The sequence below is a fragment of the Haliotis cracherodii genome, unplaced genomic scaffold, assembly GCF_022045235.1.
Source record: "Haliotis cracherodii isolate W230 unplaced genomic scaffold, xgHalCrac1.p SCAF_20, whole genome shotgun sequence".
Taxonomy (NCBI): domain Eukaryota; kingdom Metazoa; phylum Mollusca; class Gastropoda; order Lepetellida; family Haliotidae; genus Haliotis; species Haliotis cracherodii.
The window spans coordinates 10,542,194-10,556,291 of record NW_027266276.1 but is presented as its reverse complement, the minus strand read 5'-3'; the positions used below and the strand labels follow the sequence as shown (position 1 = coordinate 10,556,291).

The following is a 14,098-nucleotide window of genomic DNA, read 5'->3' as shown; positions in this document are numbered from 1 at the left end:
ACAAAAAGTTGACTACTGGAAAGAAGAAGTTGAACAAAACCCAAAGCAGATGTACCACGTATGATGATTTATTCACAAGTCATCATAAACAGCGACGCAAATCCCTTTGTCTCGAAAATTAGAAATGGGCTCTTTGTCCCACTTAACCATACACCAGGAATGAAGGAAAGATATGTGGGTATAGCTCTGTCTTCTAGGATGAGGAAGGGAAGATGTTCTGGTACACTACATGCAATACTGTAGCTAGTTGAAGATGGATGTTACAATTCTTTGTCATGACACGTTGAATATTTTGTCTTGGTGTCATTACTGATAATTGGTGAAAATGTACATTGGTTTCAAAATTTGCAAGGTACAACCAAGTAGAGAATTCTTTATTGAAGCATTTCGCTTAAAGAAGAATGCTAGTGTTGTGTCTTTACATGTGACCTTTCATTCGTATTGTTACATTTTACAATGCATGTTTTTATTTTCTAATTCAATATTGTTGACATTAAGAAAGGATTTGTCATCCAGCTGTTTTGTCCTTGGCCATTGCCAGAGTTGAATCTACCCATTCCCATTCCGGATCCCATTCCCATTCCCATTCCGGATCCCATTCCCATTCCGGATCCCATTCCGGATCCCATTCCCATTCCGGATCCCATTCCCATTCCCATTCCGGATCCCATTCCCATACGTCGGTTTGGATTTAAGCCGTTCATCATCCACATCGTTTCTGGGTTGACATCGATCATATTTGGGGGAAGGCCGAACATGTTCATCATTTGGAAATCCATGTATGTATCAAGATTTCCATTAAAGAGGAACATGTTTGCCAAATTGTTCATTGGCTGCTGCTGGGCCCATTGGTTCTGTTGACCCCACTGGTTTTGTTGCTGACCCCATTGGTTTTGTGGCTGCGCCCATTGGTTCTGCTGACCCCACTGGTTTTGTTGCTGACCCCATTGGTTTTGTGGTGGACCCCATTGGTTTTGTGGCTGACCCCATTGGTTTTGTGGAGGACCCCATTGGTTTTGCTGTGGTTGCTGAGGCCATTGGTTGTTGGACATTTGGAACTGTTGGTTTGGAAACGGCTGCTGCGGTCCGAAATTATTCACTTGATTAGGATAGGCCATATTTGGTGCCTGTTGAGATTGTTGTTGTTGTTGTTGCTGCTGCTGCTGCTGTTGTTGTTGCTGCTGCTGCTGTTGCTGCTGCTGTTGGGCGTTTGTTGTTTGTACAGCAGTGGGCGCTGCTGAAACGGTATTGGTGCCCTGTTGTGCGGCTGGGTTGGCATTGGCATTGATAGGGTAATTCTGTCCAAATCCTGTCAATGAAAGAATCCAACATGTTAGGCTGATTGGGGGTCAATGCCGCGATGAACGGCGTTTCGAGGTATTGTGAGTGACGCTTGAAACCTTTCATCATAATGTTGGGAATATCCATCTCGTGGAATGCACATGTTCTTCATACTGACTAACTTTCACGATCGATGATTTTATATCATTATAATTTCTTTTTCTATCGAAAAAATGAGTCTTAGCGAGCGACGCTAAACACGAAGATATAGGCGACTTGAGATTAACCTGATGAGTATGCTGATCGTAATGATAAAAGTAGAACTGTTTGGAAGTAACGCCAAAATCGCTATATGGCCCAGATGATAGAACATTATCGATTCACGAACATTTATTTAGTTGACGTTATGTCGTAGTGTCCTCAACATGAAAGCAGTGTGATGTCATATCACCAAACCAATCAGCATTGAGAATTGCTAAAGTGCACATATACTTTGGTACGTTCTTTTACTCTAGTTTTCTGTCGTAATGTTTGTTTGTTTGTTTGTTTGTTTGTTGTTTAAGGCCGCACTCAACAATATTCCAGCTATATCACGGCGGTCTGTAAATAATCGACTTTGGACCAGACAATCCAGTGATTGATATCATGAGCATCGATTTACGCAATTCGAATACGATGACGTGCATCAACCAAGTCATGGAGCCTGACCACCCGATCCCATGAGTCGATTCTCACTACACACACAGTCGCCTGTTACGGCAGGCATGGGTTACTGAATACCTATTCCATCTCGGATCTTCACGGGTCTATCATTATGACCAACACATGAAAGTCCTTACCTGGTGCGAGGTTGGCTGTAAAGCACAACAGGACGCATAGTGTTGACAGCATGGTCTTCATTGTAACTGTAGGCCCTTTCTGTCAACTGAAAATGAAAAGTGAAAAAGGATGTCAAGAAAACACTTTTAAACACTAAACGGTATTTTCTAAAAGGGGCATGCAAAATTACACATCACAAAAAAATCACGTGGTCTTAAATACAAAACTATAGCTGTGCCTTAGCACAGGGTTGATATCATCAAACTTTCAGTCGAAATTATGTATCCACATTGTGGCAGAGTCAAGGTTACTCAAATTTCAACATTCATGTGTAACTCAATACACCCATTCACTTTGAATACTTTGATGTATACAAGAACCAAAAATATACATATACTTAATGTCACGGTTTCAAAAGTTTAATTTTTAAGGTTATATTAGTTAATAAATGTACTGCAAATTTACTAAGGATAAGATATATGGATGAACAACTTCTTTATTACAATTAGGAGTGCATTTCGGTGTAGGTTCTAACCCCGTTATCAAGCAAGTTATCAAATTTATCAATGGTTACACAATCCCGGACGGGCCTCAAACCCCCAAAAGTACGAGAATCTGTACTTTACTAACAAAGTGTTATCCCAAATACAACATTTGTTACATTTGACCACTTTCTAAATGGCATTGTGTGTTCATAGCTTTCGGCCATGGGAGCCGTGCCAATTTACACTTGTCAGAGGGGTACTCAAAGTACGTGATCTAGACTACCAGTTGTCGGACTTTCATTTTTGTGGAAACCTCGGTGGCTGAGTGGGTTAGATCGCTGACTTTGTGTGCTGGCGATTAGGTGCCTCACTCTGGCAAGTGTGGGTTCGAATCCCGGACGGGACTCAACCCAAAAAAGTACGAGAATCTGTACTTTACTAAGGAAGTGTTATCCCAAATTTAACATTTGTTACATTTATCAATGGTGTTAGAACCCACACCGAAACGTCGCTCCCAGAAGTTGTTCATCCTTATATCTTATCCTAACTTAGTACTCCAACTTCTAAATGCCTCTCAAAGAAGTTACTGCAAATTTAGAAAGTTATTTTTAAAACATTCAGATTTATTATACTGCCTTTTGTAAAGACAATTATCTTTTAGTTTTTGTTTGAAATTTGATACTAGCTACTGCCTTGTAAGAATTTATCTTTTAGCATTTGTATAAAATTTGATACTAGCCAATGCTTTGCTAGAATTCGTCTTTTAGGATTTGTTTGAAATTTATTACAAAGGATAAATAGCACCATTCTGCTAGATGACCGGTACCCAAAAGATCACTTCAGTGGAATTTTGCTTGATTCCCAGTACCCAATAAATCACGTCAGTGGAAATCATGCTAGATTCCCGGAACCCAATATACCATTACCATCGAGACATGCTAGATCCCCGGTACTCTCTAGATCACATCCGTGGAAAAATGCTAGATTCCCGGTACCCCAAAGATCATTTCCGTGGACACATGCCAGATTCCCGGTATTCACTAGATCACTCTAGTGAAAATATATTGGATTCCAGGTACCTAATAGATCACTTCAGTGAAAATATGTTGGATTCACTATACCTAATAGATCGTTTCAGTCAGAATATGTGGGATTCCCGGTACCTAATAGATCACTTCAGTGAAAATATGTTGGATTCCCTATACCTAATAGATCACTTCAGTGAAAATATGTTGGATTCCCTATACCTAATAGATCACTTCAGTGAAAACATACTGGATTCCCAGTACCCAATAGAACGATTCAGTGGCAAAATGTTATCGCATACCCTATCGTTTCTATCCCATAGCGTTATCAGGGACCGGTAATTCAATATTTACATGCATTTGCATGTGTTTGTGACGGGTGCCACCGGTGGGACAGGATACGCTCACCTTTTCGAGACAAAACTGGTATCATCACTATTTTTATAGTGATTCATAAACACATGCTCGTGATATAGTCGGAATCGTACAATCGACTTCGATTTCATTTCAATATGAAAAGGGTTTTGTTGCTTATATTTAGAGAAAGACATATATTTTGGAACCCAAAACTAATGTTTCCATGACCTATTCTTTGACGAATGGGTTTTTTGTAAGGCTTTAGGCAACATTCCATTGCGTCCCTTGTGTGAGTACGGGTCGTATGATCCAATTCGCCCTGATTATGATGGCTTGTCATTCCCTTGCCTGCTGGCGACATCGTATGCCAATTGCGGAGATCGATGCGCGTGATGACAATCACGGGATTGTCTGGTTCTGATTCAATTATTTACAGACCGCCGTCATACACCTGGAATATTGCTGAGTTCGGCGTTAAACAACAAACAAACAAACAAGAAACAATGGTCCGGATTGAAAGCCTCGATACATCCATTTCTTCATGGACTGAAAATAATACATTTTTCAAACAGTTTTGCAAAATGGCTTGAAAATGCAATTTACCTACGGTTATGCGGAATGGGTTGCACATAATGCATTGTGCAATTGGTTCCGATAACATAACCAGGATATAGACTGAATGAATGAACTGCTTGTTACAGTTGTTTCATCACAAATATAGAGTGAGTGAGTGAGTCTGGTTTAACACAGCTTTTAACAGTTTTCCAGTCATATCACGGCGTGTCAGCTTAATGTGGGAGGAAATGATGCAGGTCTCAGACGTTTACCACTTCGGTGAAACCCACGAGCACGGGTATGGTGCTGACAAACCTAGAAACATAATCGGGGCGAACCGGGATTCGAACCCACAATTATAGGTTTCAGGCGTGCCGAAGGGACGCAACTCTGCACAGCAAATTGCGGCGCCTTAGACGACTGGGCCACCCGTACCTACCATAAATAAAGAGGATCTCATCCCTCCAAACATTGTATGCTAACCATATCCGCGAACGCCAGGGGTCATCACTGATTTTCAGCGATCTATTCATAACATTTCCGCCCCATTGGAATTTGTTTCGTGGATGATCGAGACCAGTTGACGTTATATATCACTTCGTCTATCACAGTAGTACTAAAGGGGTTCAGGGCGGTCTACGGTCACGGTATGGCGCCATATATAAGTCATGTTGTTTTCGAAGGATCAACCCCTTATACGACAGGGCGGTATGGTCGCCTCGTGGCTAAAGCCTATCCTCTTCACGTCGCAGACTTTGGTTTCATTTACAACATAGGTACAATGAGCTACGCCCATTTTTGATGTCACCACGTGAAAGTTTTGAACTGTTGATAAAATCAAAGCTAAGGCCGATTAGCTCTCTCTCTCTCTCTCTCTCTCTCTCTCTCTCTCTCTCTCTCTCTCTCTCTCTCTCTCTCTCCCTCTCCCTCTCCCTCTCTCATTGTTTGTGGTTGTTAATATAGAGAACAAAAACATGGACCACTGGACATACACTTTTATTATAATTCTTCATGCAATCTAACGCTTCGTTCTAGACACATTTTACACCAGATTGCTAACGTGATACTGTCAAGACAGATGACTCTAAACCAGATGTTGTCCAATCCGTCGTCAGAACAGAACATAGCGTCATTACGCTCAGGCCGAAACCTTCGGCATATGAGGTACAAATAACATGTATACATGTATTTAGTGATTGAGGATCCCGGTTCACCCCGATTATGTTTCTAGGTTTGTCAGCACCATACCCGTGTTCGTGGGTTTCACCGAAGTGGTAAACGTCTGAGACCTGCATCACTTCGGGCTTTCCTCCCACATTAAGCTGACACGCCGCGATATAACTGGAATACTGTTAAAAGCGGCGTTAAACCCAACACACTAACACTAACTAGTGGTTGAGGATATGAGTTCAGAAGAAAGACTGTATAAGTTTCATTATTAGGCTACATAATTTACATAAACTCTTCAATACAGATAATTATGTCATGACAAAAGTGCTGGAAATTGTAAAATACTCGTTGTTAATAAATATGAATTCATTAAAGACAATTTTCTTTCTTTTGTAAAATATGTACATTTAAAAATATAATGAAATTCTTCCGCAATATCATCGGTACAGCACAATTTACATTTTCTATCATATCAGAATCCATCAACTCAGCCGTTAAGAACGACAGAACCGTTTCCATTTTCATAAGAATCTCTGATAAAAGAAGAGCCCATTGTACTCTTCGAGCGACATCAAGGGCATGTGATTTCTATAGTAAGTGCGAATTTAATTGGTGCTTTTCTGGCACAAAAGTGATGATGTATCTATCATATGTTGTCCGGGGTTACACTATGACAAACTTGATAAGTTACACTTACTCATTTCACATGAGCTGTTGTATATCGCATAACAGATGACGCAGATGGATTCAAACACTCAAAAACACTAGCCATGTGATCCATTCATCTCGATGTCGCTTTTTACGAAAATTGTCTTTAATTATATCTTTGAAAAATACTACTCAAAAGAAGTTAAAGAACACCTGTTTTTTTTAAATATTATTATAGTTGATCCGTCCGTTAAGTCATGCGTCAAATAAATAAGAGCGTCCTTCAACTTTTTACAGTCTACAACATCTTACACACGGGTTCAATGACGAGCGTGCAAGCAAAGCGTCTTCTTATTTGGATTTGCGTGGAAGAAATCATTCACAATACATCTAGTACACTGCATTATGCTTATCTGTCGGGCGTAAAACAACAAGGCCCTTACAAAAGGGCTATCTTCTGAAATGCCGAATTAAGTATGGACTTAATTCAGGATTAAGTCCAGATGGGTGGAGCCTCATTGCAGGCTTTACTTAAGGATATGATTGATAGATAAGGATCCGGCTAGGGTCCATGCAGGTAGCAAAAGTAATATAAGTCCCCATGGACCCTAGCCTGGTGATCTACCTTCAGTTGTTGGCGATCTATAGTCTGTTTTTATATTGTGTTACAAAATAATATCTTTTTACATGCTCTCTAACTAGTTTTATGTAAATCTGTGATATTCTAGTTATTATACTACCCTTCGTCGGCAGAATTTTATACAGTTTAAAATATATTGTTAATGTCAAATTTTGTTTCGTCATGATATGGCTGAAATATTGCCGATGTGACGTTAAATTTTAACTCACTCAGTCACTGATAGAAAAGGGGGAAATATGTGACATTTGCTGGCGCACGAGATCGGATGTTTAGCGTTTCTATGTCATACACTTTGTTTTTATCAAAATACACAAAATAAATTGTTTAGAAAATAAGAAAATAAGCTTGACTTTTGTCAATTCCATGCTCGTTGTAAAAGTACCATATCTCTATATCTTGTGTTTTACAATTGTATCATGTATTTCGTTTAAGATATTGATAATAAAATTGCCCACGAGAGTCCAAAACTGGCTTACCTGAAGCTGGACGTTGCCCTAGTACACCAGGTAGATCCTGCACCCTGCAATAGCGTGTTATGATGCAAACAGCCTTATTTATACCGCCATCATTCTAAGTGTGACGCGCAGTAAAACAACGAAATGGTGTCAGGAACAGCCTCTAGAATGTCCTTTCAACGGTGGGGCACGTCCATCAACATCGTTGATGCTTGTGACAGATCAGTGACATGAGTCGAGGAAACAACTAAACGTGGTGGTTTTATGGACGAAAGAAAGAATGATTTGTTACATACTGTTGGATATTCTCAGCAGAAATTGTCCAAAGTGGTTTAGTCACGATTATATGTGTAGCTTGATGTGCAACAAACAGACAGACAGGGCTTTTTATTTCAGTGTTGGAAGCACCGTAGCCCTGAGTACAATCTTACACACATTACCAAAGGTGTGTAGTATATAAATTTAAAATGTACATTAATCATGAAATTTTCAATTAAATCGCTTTTAAAAACTCTCTTAATGACATATCGCTAGGAATTTTTTTTTTAAGAAATAGAGTGAATAGATAAATCTTGATAATATTTATTGTAAAAAGTATGTGATTTTAATTTGGTAAAATGATTATATAACTGAGATTGTTAGTGGCTGTACCTTCAAACGGGGTTGAAGTAACGCAAAATAGTTGTCCCCCTGAGAAGGTACGTAAGTCCCACTTCATTCAAAGTATATTTCATTTTCCTGGATTTTAATCGTAGAATACTTGTTGTTTTTTAATGCTTTGGCTTAAACTTTCTACCAAACACCAGTAGCCAGAGGGATGGTGTAAATCCTGCTGGGGTACCATGCCCATTTTTATAATGTATTGTTATGAATAGTCGCTTTGTTATGGTAACATGCTAGTTTTAAATCTATATCTGTGATAGTCTGGTTATTTTACTGTCCTTTGTCGCCAGATTTTACAGCCTATATATATATATATTAGTCCTGTACAACATGATTTAGTCACGATGTACTGAGATACTGCCGAGGTGACTATAAATATTAACTAACTCACTCACTCACGCTAGGAATATATCATACATGGACATCAAGCTACAAATCCACATATTTCTACCTGAGGAAAATTAACACTACTATATCTGTGAATGCACATCGATTGTGGAATTTCCATTTATATCGTTAAATTTCTTCAAATGAAAATGGCTCAACCTTTCAAAGCTTTTCCCTTTCTTGTTGACATCAAATGTATAGGCTTCTGTCTTGATGGATAACGATGATGGTATGTCGATAACAACATATGTCTGCTTGACACAATAGCAAGAAATGGTATTCATCTTCGATGTCCAAGTTACATTTATCACAAATGAGGCATCTTGAATCATACACTGTTTCACTACAGCATTGCACTTGAATTTTCAAACCATGTGATAAACACCGAAATTTAGCAAGTGTTCTCATAAGATCTTAATCAAAATTTGATGTTATACATAATTCAGGCTTGTGTAATGTTTTATACGATCCATAATGTCTTAGAAATACAGAAGCATTTATCTTTTAATACCAAGTTTGAATTTGAATCGTAATGCATCTGCTGTGGAACATACTCATAAATAAGATTCATCCCCAAATTCCTGGGATATCCAGGGTATGAGAATCTTGTTTGGAATAATAACATTTTAACATGTGACGCCCAGTTTCCTCCTCTATTACCCACACATACCTTTTGCATGTCATAGAAAGCCCGAGGATAACGTGTTGGGGTCAAAGGCACCAACCTACACCAATACGTTATGCAGCGACAAAAATACTTAACCCGTAACGAATATCGCCCCACTTCCCCTAGCACAGCCTTGGTTGATGTGCGTTTTCTAAAGAAAATGAATCTTGTAAAAAAATTGAACACTTTGAACATTTTCAACAGATCTCACTGCCATAACAGCTCTCATCGTATAAAAAATATTAACAATTACATTACTTGAAAGATCTTATTTCCTGATAAGATTATATTTTGGAAAACATATTTTTTTAGCCTGTATAGCTAACGTCTCACAAGCTTTATTTTGACCATACTAAACAAAATACTAGACCAAGATATTTATCACACGATATTATATTCAGTTTTTTCATTGCCATAAAACCAGTTTTCTACACTTTTGACATACCAGTCATTTCTTAATACAATTATTTCCGTTTTTTCTAAATTTACCTCAATATTCCACTTTGGGCAAAAACATTCTAATGATGCTAGCTTCTTTTGTAGGTCAACAACTGAATCAGACATCAAACAAATATCACCTGCACACAACTTGATGATCTCAGTGATATAATTTACAAAGATACCATTCGTTTCACTTTCAATCACATCAGTAGCCAACTGGCAGATGAAAAGTATGAAAAGTACAGGACTTAGCTTGCAGCCTTGCCTAACACCGCATGACGTTGAAAAGATCTCTGTTCTCGATTTCCCTTACTAACATTTCTATACAGGCTTTCTAAAACAGTATACATGAATTATACACCCTTCTGTAATGACATATAAAACAACTTATTCCTATCAGCATTATCAAAGGCTTTACAGAAAGCAATATAGGCTGCATAAAAACAGTACTTAGGCTTACGTAAATATTTCTGAGCAAGTGATTGCAAAAACAAAGATATTATTTTCAGTAGAATTTTCTTTTCTAAACCCAGTTTGAGATTCGGCTATCAGTTCATTTAATTCTAACCAATATCACAGTCTCAACTCAACTAGTGATGTAAATACTTTTCCCCATGATATACTTTCATAACATTATGGTTAGAAGAATATCCATGGTCATCACAACCGCCGCAATCCAGTCTCTCAGACGCTTTTGTTACTTTATGGCTGTGTGTACTTTCCACAGAGTTCCAGAGCATCTCTACAGAACATGGGGCGATTTGAAAGCACAGTTGATAATATTTCGAAAGGGAAGTAACCCTTTGAATTTCTATTAAAAATCACTATTTATTTATTTCTTTAATCTTCAGAAAATGCGTAATGGTACATCTGATAGCGCTGTTTGCCTATTTGCAATAGCTCCAAGATAAACAGGGTCAGCCCTGTTGGCAGTGGGTAGCAATTCGCTGTGCAGAGTTACGCCCCTTAGGCATGCCAGAAGCCATTGACCGGAAGTTCGAAACCCAGTTCGCCCCGATTATGTTTCTCGGTTTGTGAACCAGACAACTGCTCATGGATTTAACAAAGTGGAAAACGTCTGAGACCTGCATGACTTTGGACTTACCTTCTACGCCTTGATTCATTTAAAATAGTGTTCAAAGCGACGTCATACCCAACTCACTTACCCCGAGTTTACCACGATCTTCGCACGTACATATGTGCATCAAAACACACCATGTGATTCCTCTTGCTCGAAAAGGGGGCACGGGTGGCCCAGTCGTCTAAGGCGTCGCGATTCGCTGTGCAGAGTTGCGTCCCTTGGGCACGCCAGAAACCTATGATTGTGGGTTCGAATCCCGGTTCGCCCCGATTATGTTTCTAGGTTTGTCAGCACCATACCCGTGCTCGTGGGTTTCACCGAGGTGGTAAACGTCTAAGACCTGCATCGCTTCGGGCTTTCCTCCCACATTAAGCTGACACGCCGCGATATAACTGGAATACTGTTAAAAGCGGCGTTGAACCCAACTCACTCACTCACTCTTGCTCGAAAATAATGGTTAGTGTAATGGATGTGATAAACTACTCCGATAAACTTGATATCACTTGATGCCAACTAGTGCTCACAGAATGATATGTATTTGCAATTGCTCATATTCAAGGCTGTATTAGTGAGTGAGTCGGGTTTAACGCCGTTTTTAACAGTATTCGAGTTATATCACGGCGTGTCAGCTTAATGTGGGAGGAAAGCCCGAAGTGATGCAGATCTTAGACGTTTACCACTTCGGTGAAACCCACGAGCACGGGTATGGTGCTGACAAACCTAGAAACATAATCGGGGCGAACCGGGATTCGAACCCACAATCAAAGGTTTCTGGCGTGCCCAAGGGACGCACCTCTGCACAGCAAATCGCGGCGCTCAAGGGTTTATTAATTAGATGTCATAATACTGAATGAATATTTGATATCCCATATGTCTATAAACAAAAGCGAAACCATTCCCATTATCATAATATATCTATACTGAAAGAGTCCATTGATCGAGTCCGAATATATCATAAGCATTTGTTTATGAATCACTATACAAAAGTGATTATACCAAGTGTTGGCGAAAAGGTGAGCGTATCCTGCCACCGGTGGCACCCGTCAAAACACATCCAAAGGCAAGTCAATTGTTCATCTGAAAAACGAGAACATATGGTACAAATATAAAATAGGGAATTGCATCGGACATCGTTTTGGTCACTGATGCGTAACATTTGGAAATATCTTCAGTCCGTCTATACCATAAAACATTTATGAAAGCCATTTTTAAAAACTGTTTGTAGTGTCGCTTTTGGTACCATTCCAGCAATATTCCAGAATCGACTTCACACAATGTACAGAAGTTTGGAATCGAACTCGGGTTTTAGACGTGATGGTTCAACTTCTAGGCCACCCCATTGCCCAAAATGTCAAAGGAGTTACGTATACTATATCTAACATTCAAAGTCAATGATTTATAACAAGCTACTTAACATGCGGACACCAATATGAACCATCGTCTCCGTGGTCTAGTAGTTGAACGTCTGCCCGGAGAGCGGAAGGCCCGGGTTTCGATCCCCGGCCGCGTCATACCAAAAGACGTAAAAAGATGTTACTTGTTGTTACCCTGTCTGGCGCTTAGCTCAGTATCCTGTGTCTGCGTGGGGGATTCATGTTACACTGCGGCATGGCATCTCAGTTAGCTTGCACTAAAGTGAGTGAGTGTGGTTTTACGCCACTTTTAGCAATATTCCAGCAATATCACGGCGGGGGACATCAGAAATGGGTTCACACATTGTACCCATGTCGGGAATCGAACCTGGGTCTTCGGCGTGACGAGCGAACGCTTTAACCACTAGGCTACCCGCCCCTAGCTAGTACTCGGCATCACACACACATACACACGCACGCACGCACGCACGCACGCACGCACGCACGCACGCACGCACGCACGCGCACGCACACACACACACACACACACACACCTCACCTCATCCAATGTGAACTCGCCGAAATTATCACAGGTCACGGACCTAGATCGGGATGACCCCCCTGTCTTTGTCGCAGCTAAAACAGCCCGAGGCAAACACCTACTTTGATACTACAATTGCCATTGACAGGTTATATGGTTTAGTAAAGCATACCAGGTAACCGTGACTGACATATTATTCTTCATAACAAGAGTTATGTCCACAGCATGGACAATCCTTCAATCGTCATTAATTAACCTTTTATAATCCGTAGTATTAGTCACAGGCGTGAAGCGTCGGTGTATTGTCGTTCACATTTAACTGTTTTACGCGCCTTGCTTGTTTGTATGTAAACGGCCGGAAAAAATGAAAGTATACACTTCCATATTTAATAGTGGCTAAAATGAAACAAACACGAACTGGTTATTTGATAGTTATCTATTTGATACGGCTATCAAAGATGTGTTGGGAACTACAGTTTGCAGTGTTTCGGCGACTGTGTCCAGCCAAGTAACGATTTGATAACGTCTGCAATGTTTTGGTCACATAATTTCTTTTGCTTGACTGTTGATATTGTCCTGCAATGTGTATTGATGCTGTTGTTTAAAAAGGGGTGGTCCAAGGTCCAAAGGTCCAAACGGCTGAAGTGAAGGGCACATGCATATATTTGTATTCACATCAGCCCCCTCGTTCCGACAATTCATCTGTTTGTCATTTTTACGCCATTAACGTTTGGATGTTCTTGGACCTTAATTTCAAAACGCACCACTCATGTTTCCAAAAACCCACATTCCATTTTCTGCTGCCCGTTTAAGTATCCTGTGTCTTTGTGTAATGAGGGTATTCGTTGCCTGCTAGATTGATTGATGCATATATATCATAATTTCTTTATAAGAGCGTCATATGTTTGATCTGCTGTCCCTTAAAGCTGAGCAATATTCCAGCGGTTACAGCCTTTGGTGTCTACATTTCACAAATTTTGAGATAAATCGAGCAATGCTCGTTCCACAAAGATTTCAAAGAGTATCACACTACTCTTGTTCAAAAGGTGTTTGATGAGGGACTTGTTGTTGTTATATGGCAGTCTAATGGATTGTTAAACAATGTTTTAATTGAATTACATTGTTTCTGCTGAAATTCAGTAGAAGTTCATGCCATTGCGTTTTGATAATGGTTAGTCTTAGATTGTAGTACTATTTTATGTAAGGAGTCGTGTGGAAGTGACTATATGTTTATGCTTTTAAAGTCAAATGTTATCTGGAATCTTCTAGAAGACCTATAGACCGGTCTGGAATCTTCAAGAACACCTGTAGACAAATCCGGAATGGTAGGGAGGTTTCTGGAAGGAGTATAGGCGAAATATAAGGTTGCTAAGAAGATGGTGTACTTCTCAGGAGGCCAATGGTGATTTTGATAGTTTGAGGTTGTTCGTTTTGCTTGAGGATTGTAAGTATTGTGTGTCAGAGGACATTCAGGCATATTTTGATAAGCAGAAAGTGGATCAGTTACGCCATGCTGCTACCAGTCCTGGGT

At 39.8% G+C, this 14,098-nt stretch overlaps 1 protein-coding gene across 1 annotated transcript; it reads right to left on the bottom strand.

Annotated features, from left to right (window-relative positions):
* Positions 1-473: 473 nt before the first annotated feature.
* LOC139470157 (vacuolar protein-sorting-associated protein 36-like) lies at positions 474-2,181 on the bottom strand. The gene is made up of 2 exons (XM_071252456.1): positions 2,121-2,181; positions 474-1,309 (listed from the first exon to the last, which is right to left on the bottom strand). Exons 1-2 carry the CDS (start codon positions 2,179-2,181, stop codon positions 474-476), a joined length of 897 nt encoding a protein of 298 aa, XP_071108557.1.
* Between the last annotated feature and the right edge of the window lie 11,917 nt (positions 2,182-14,098).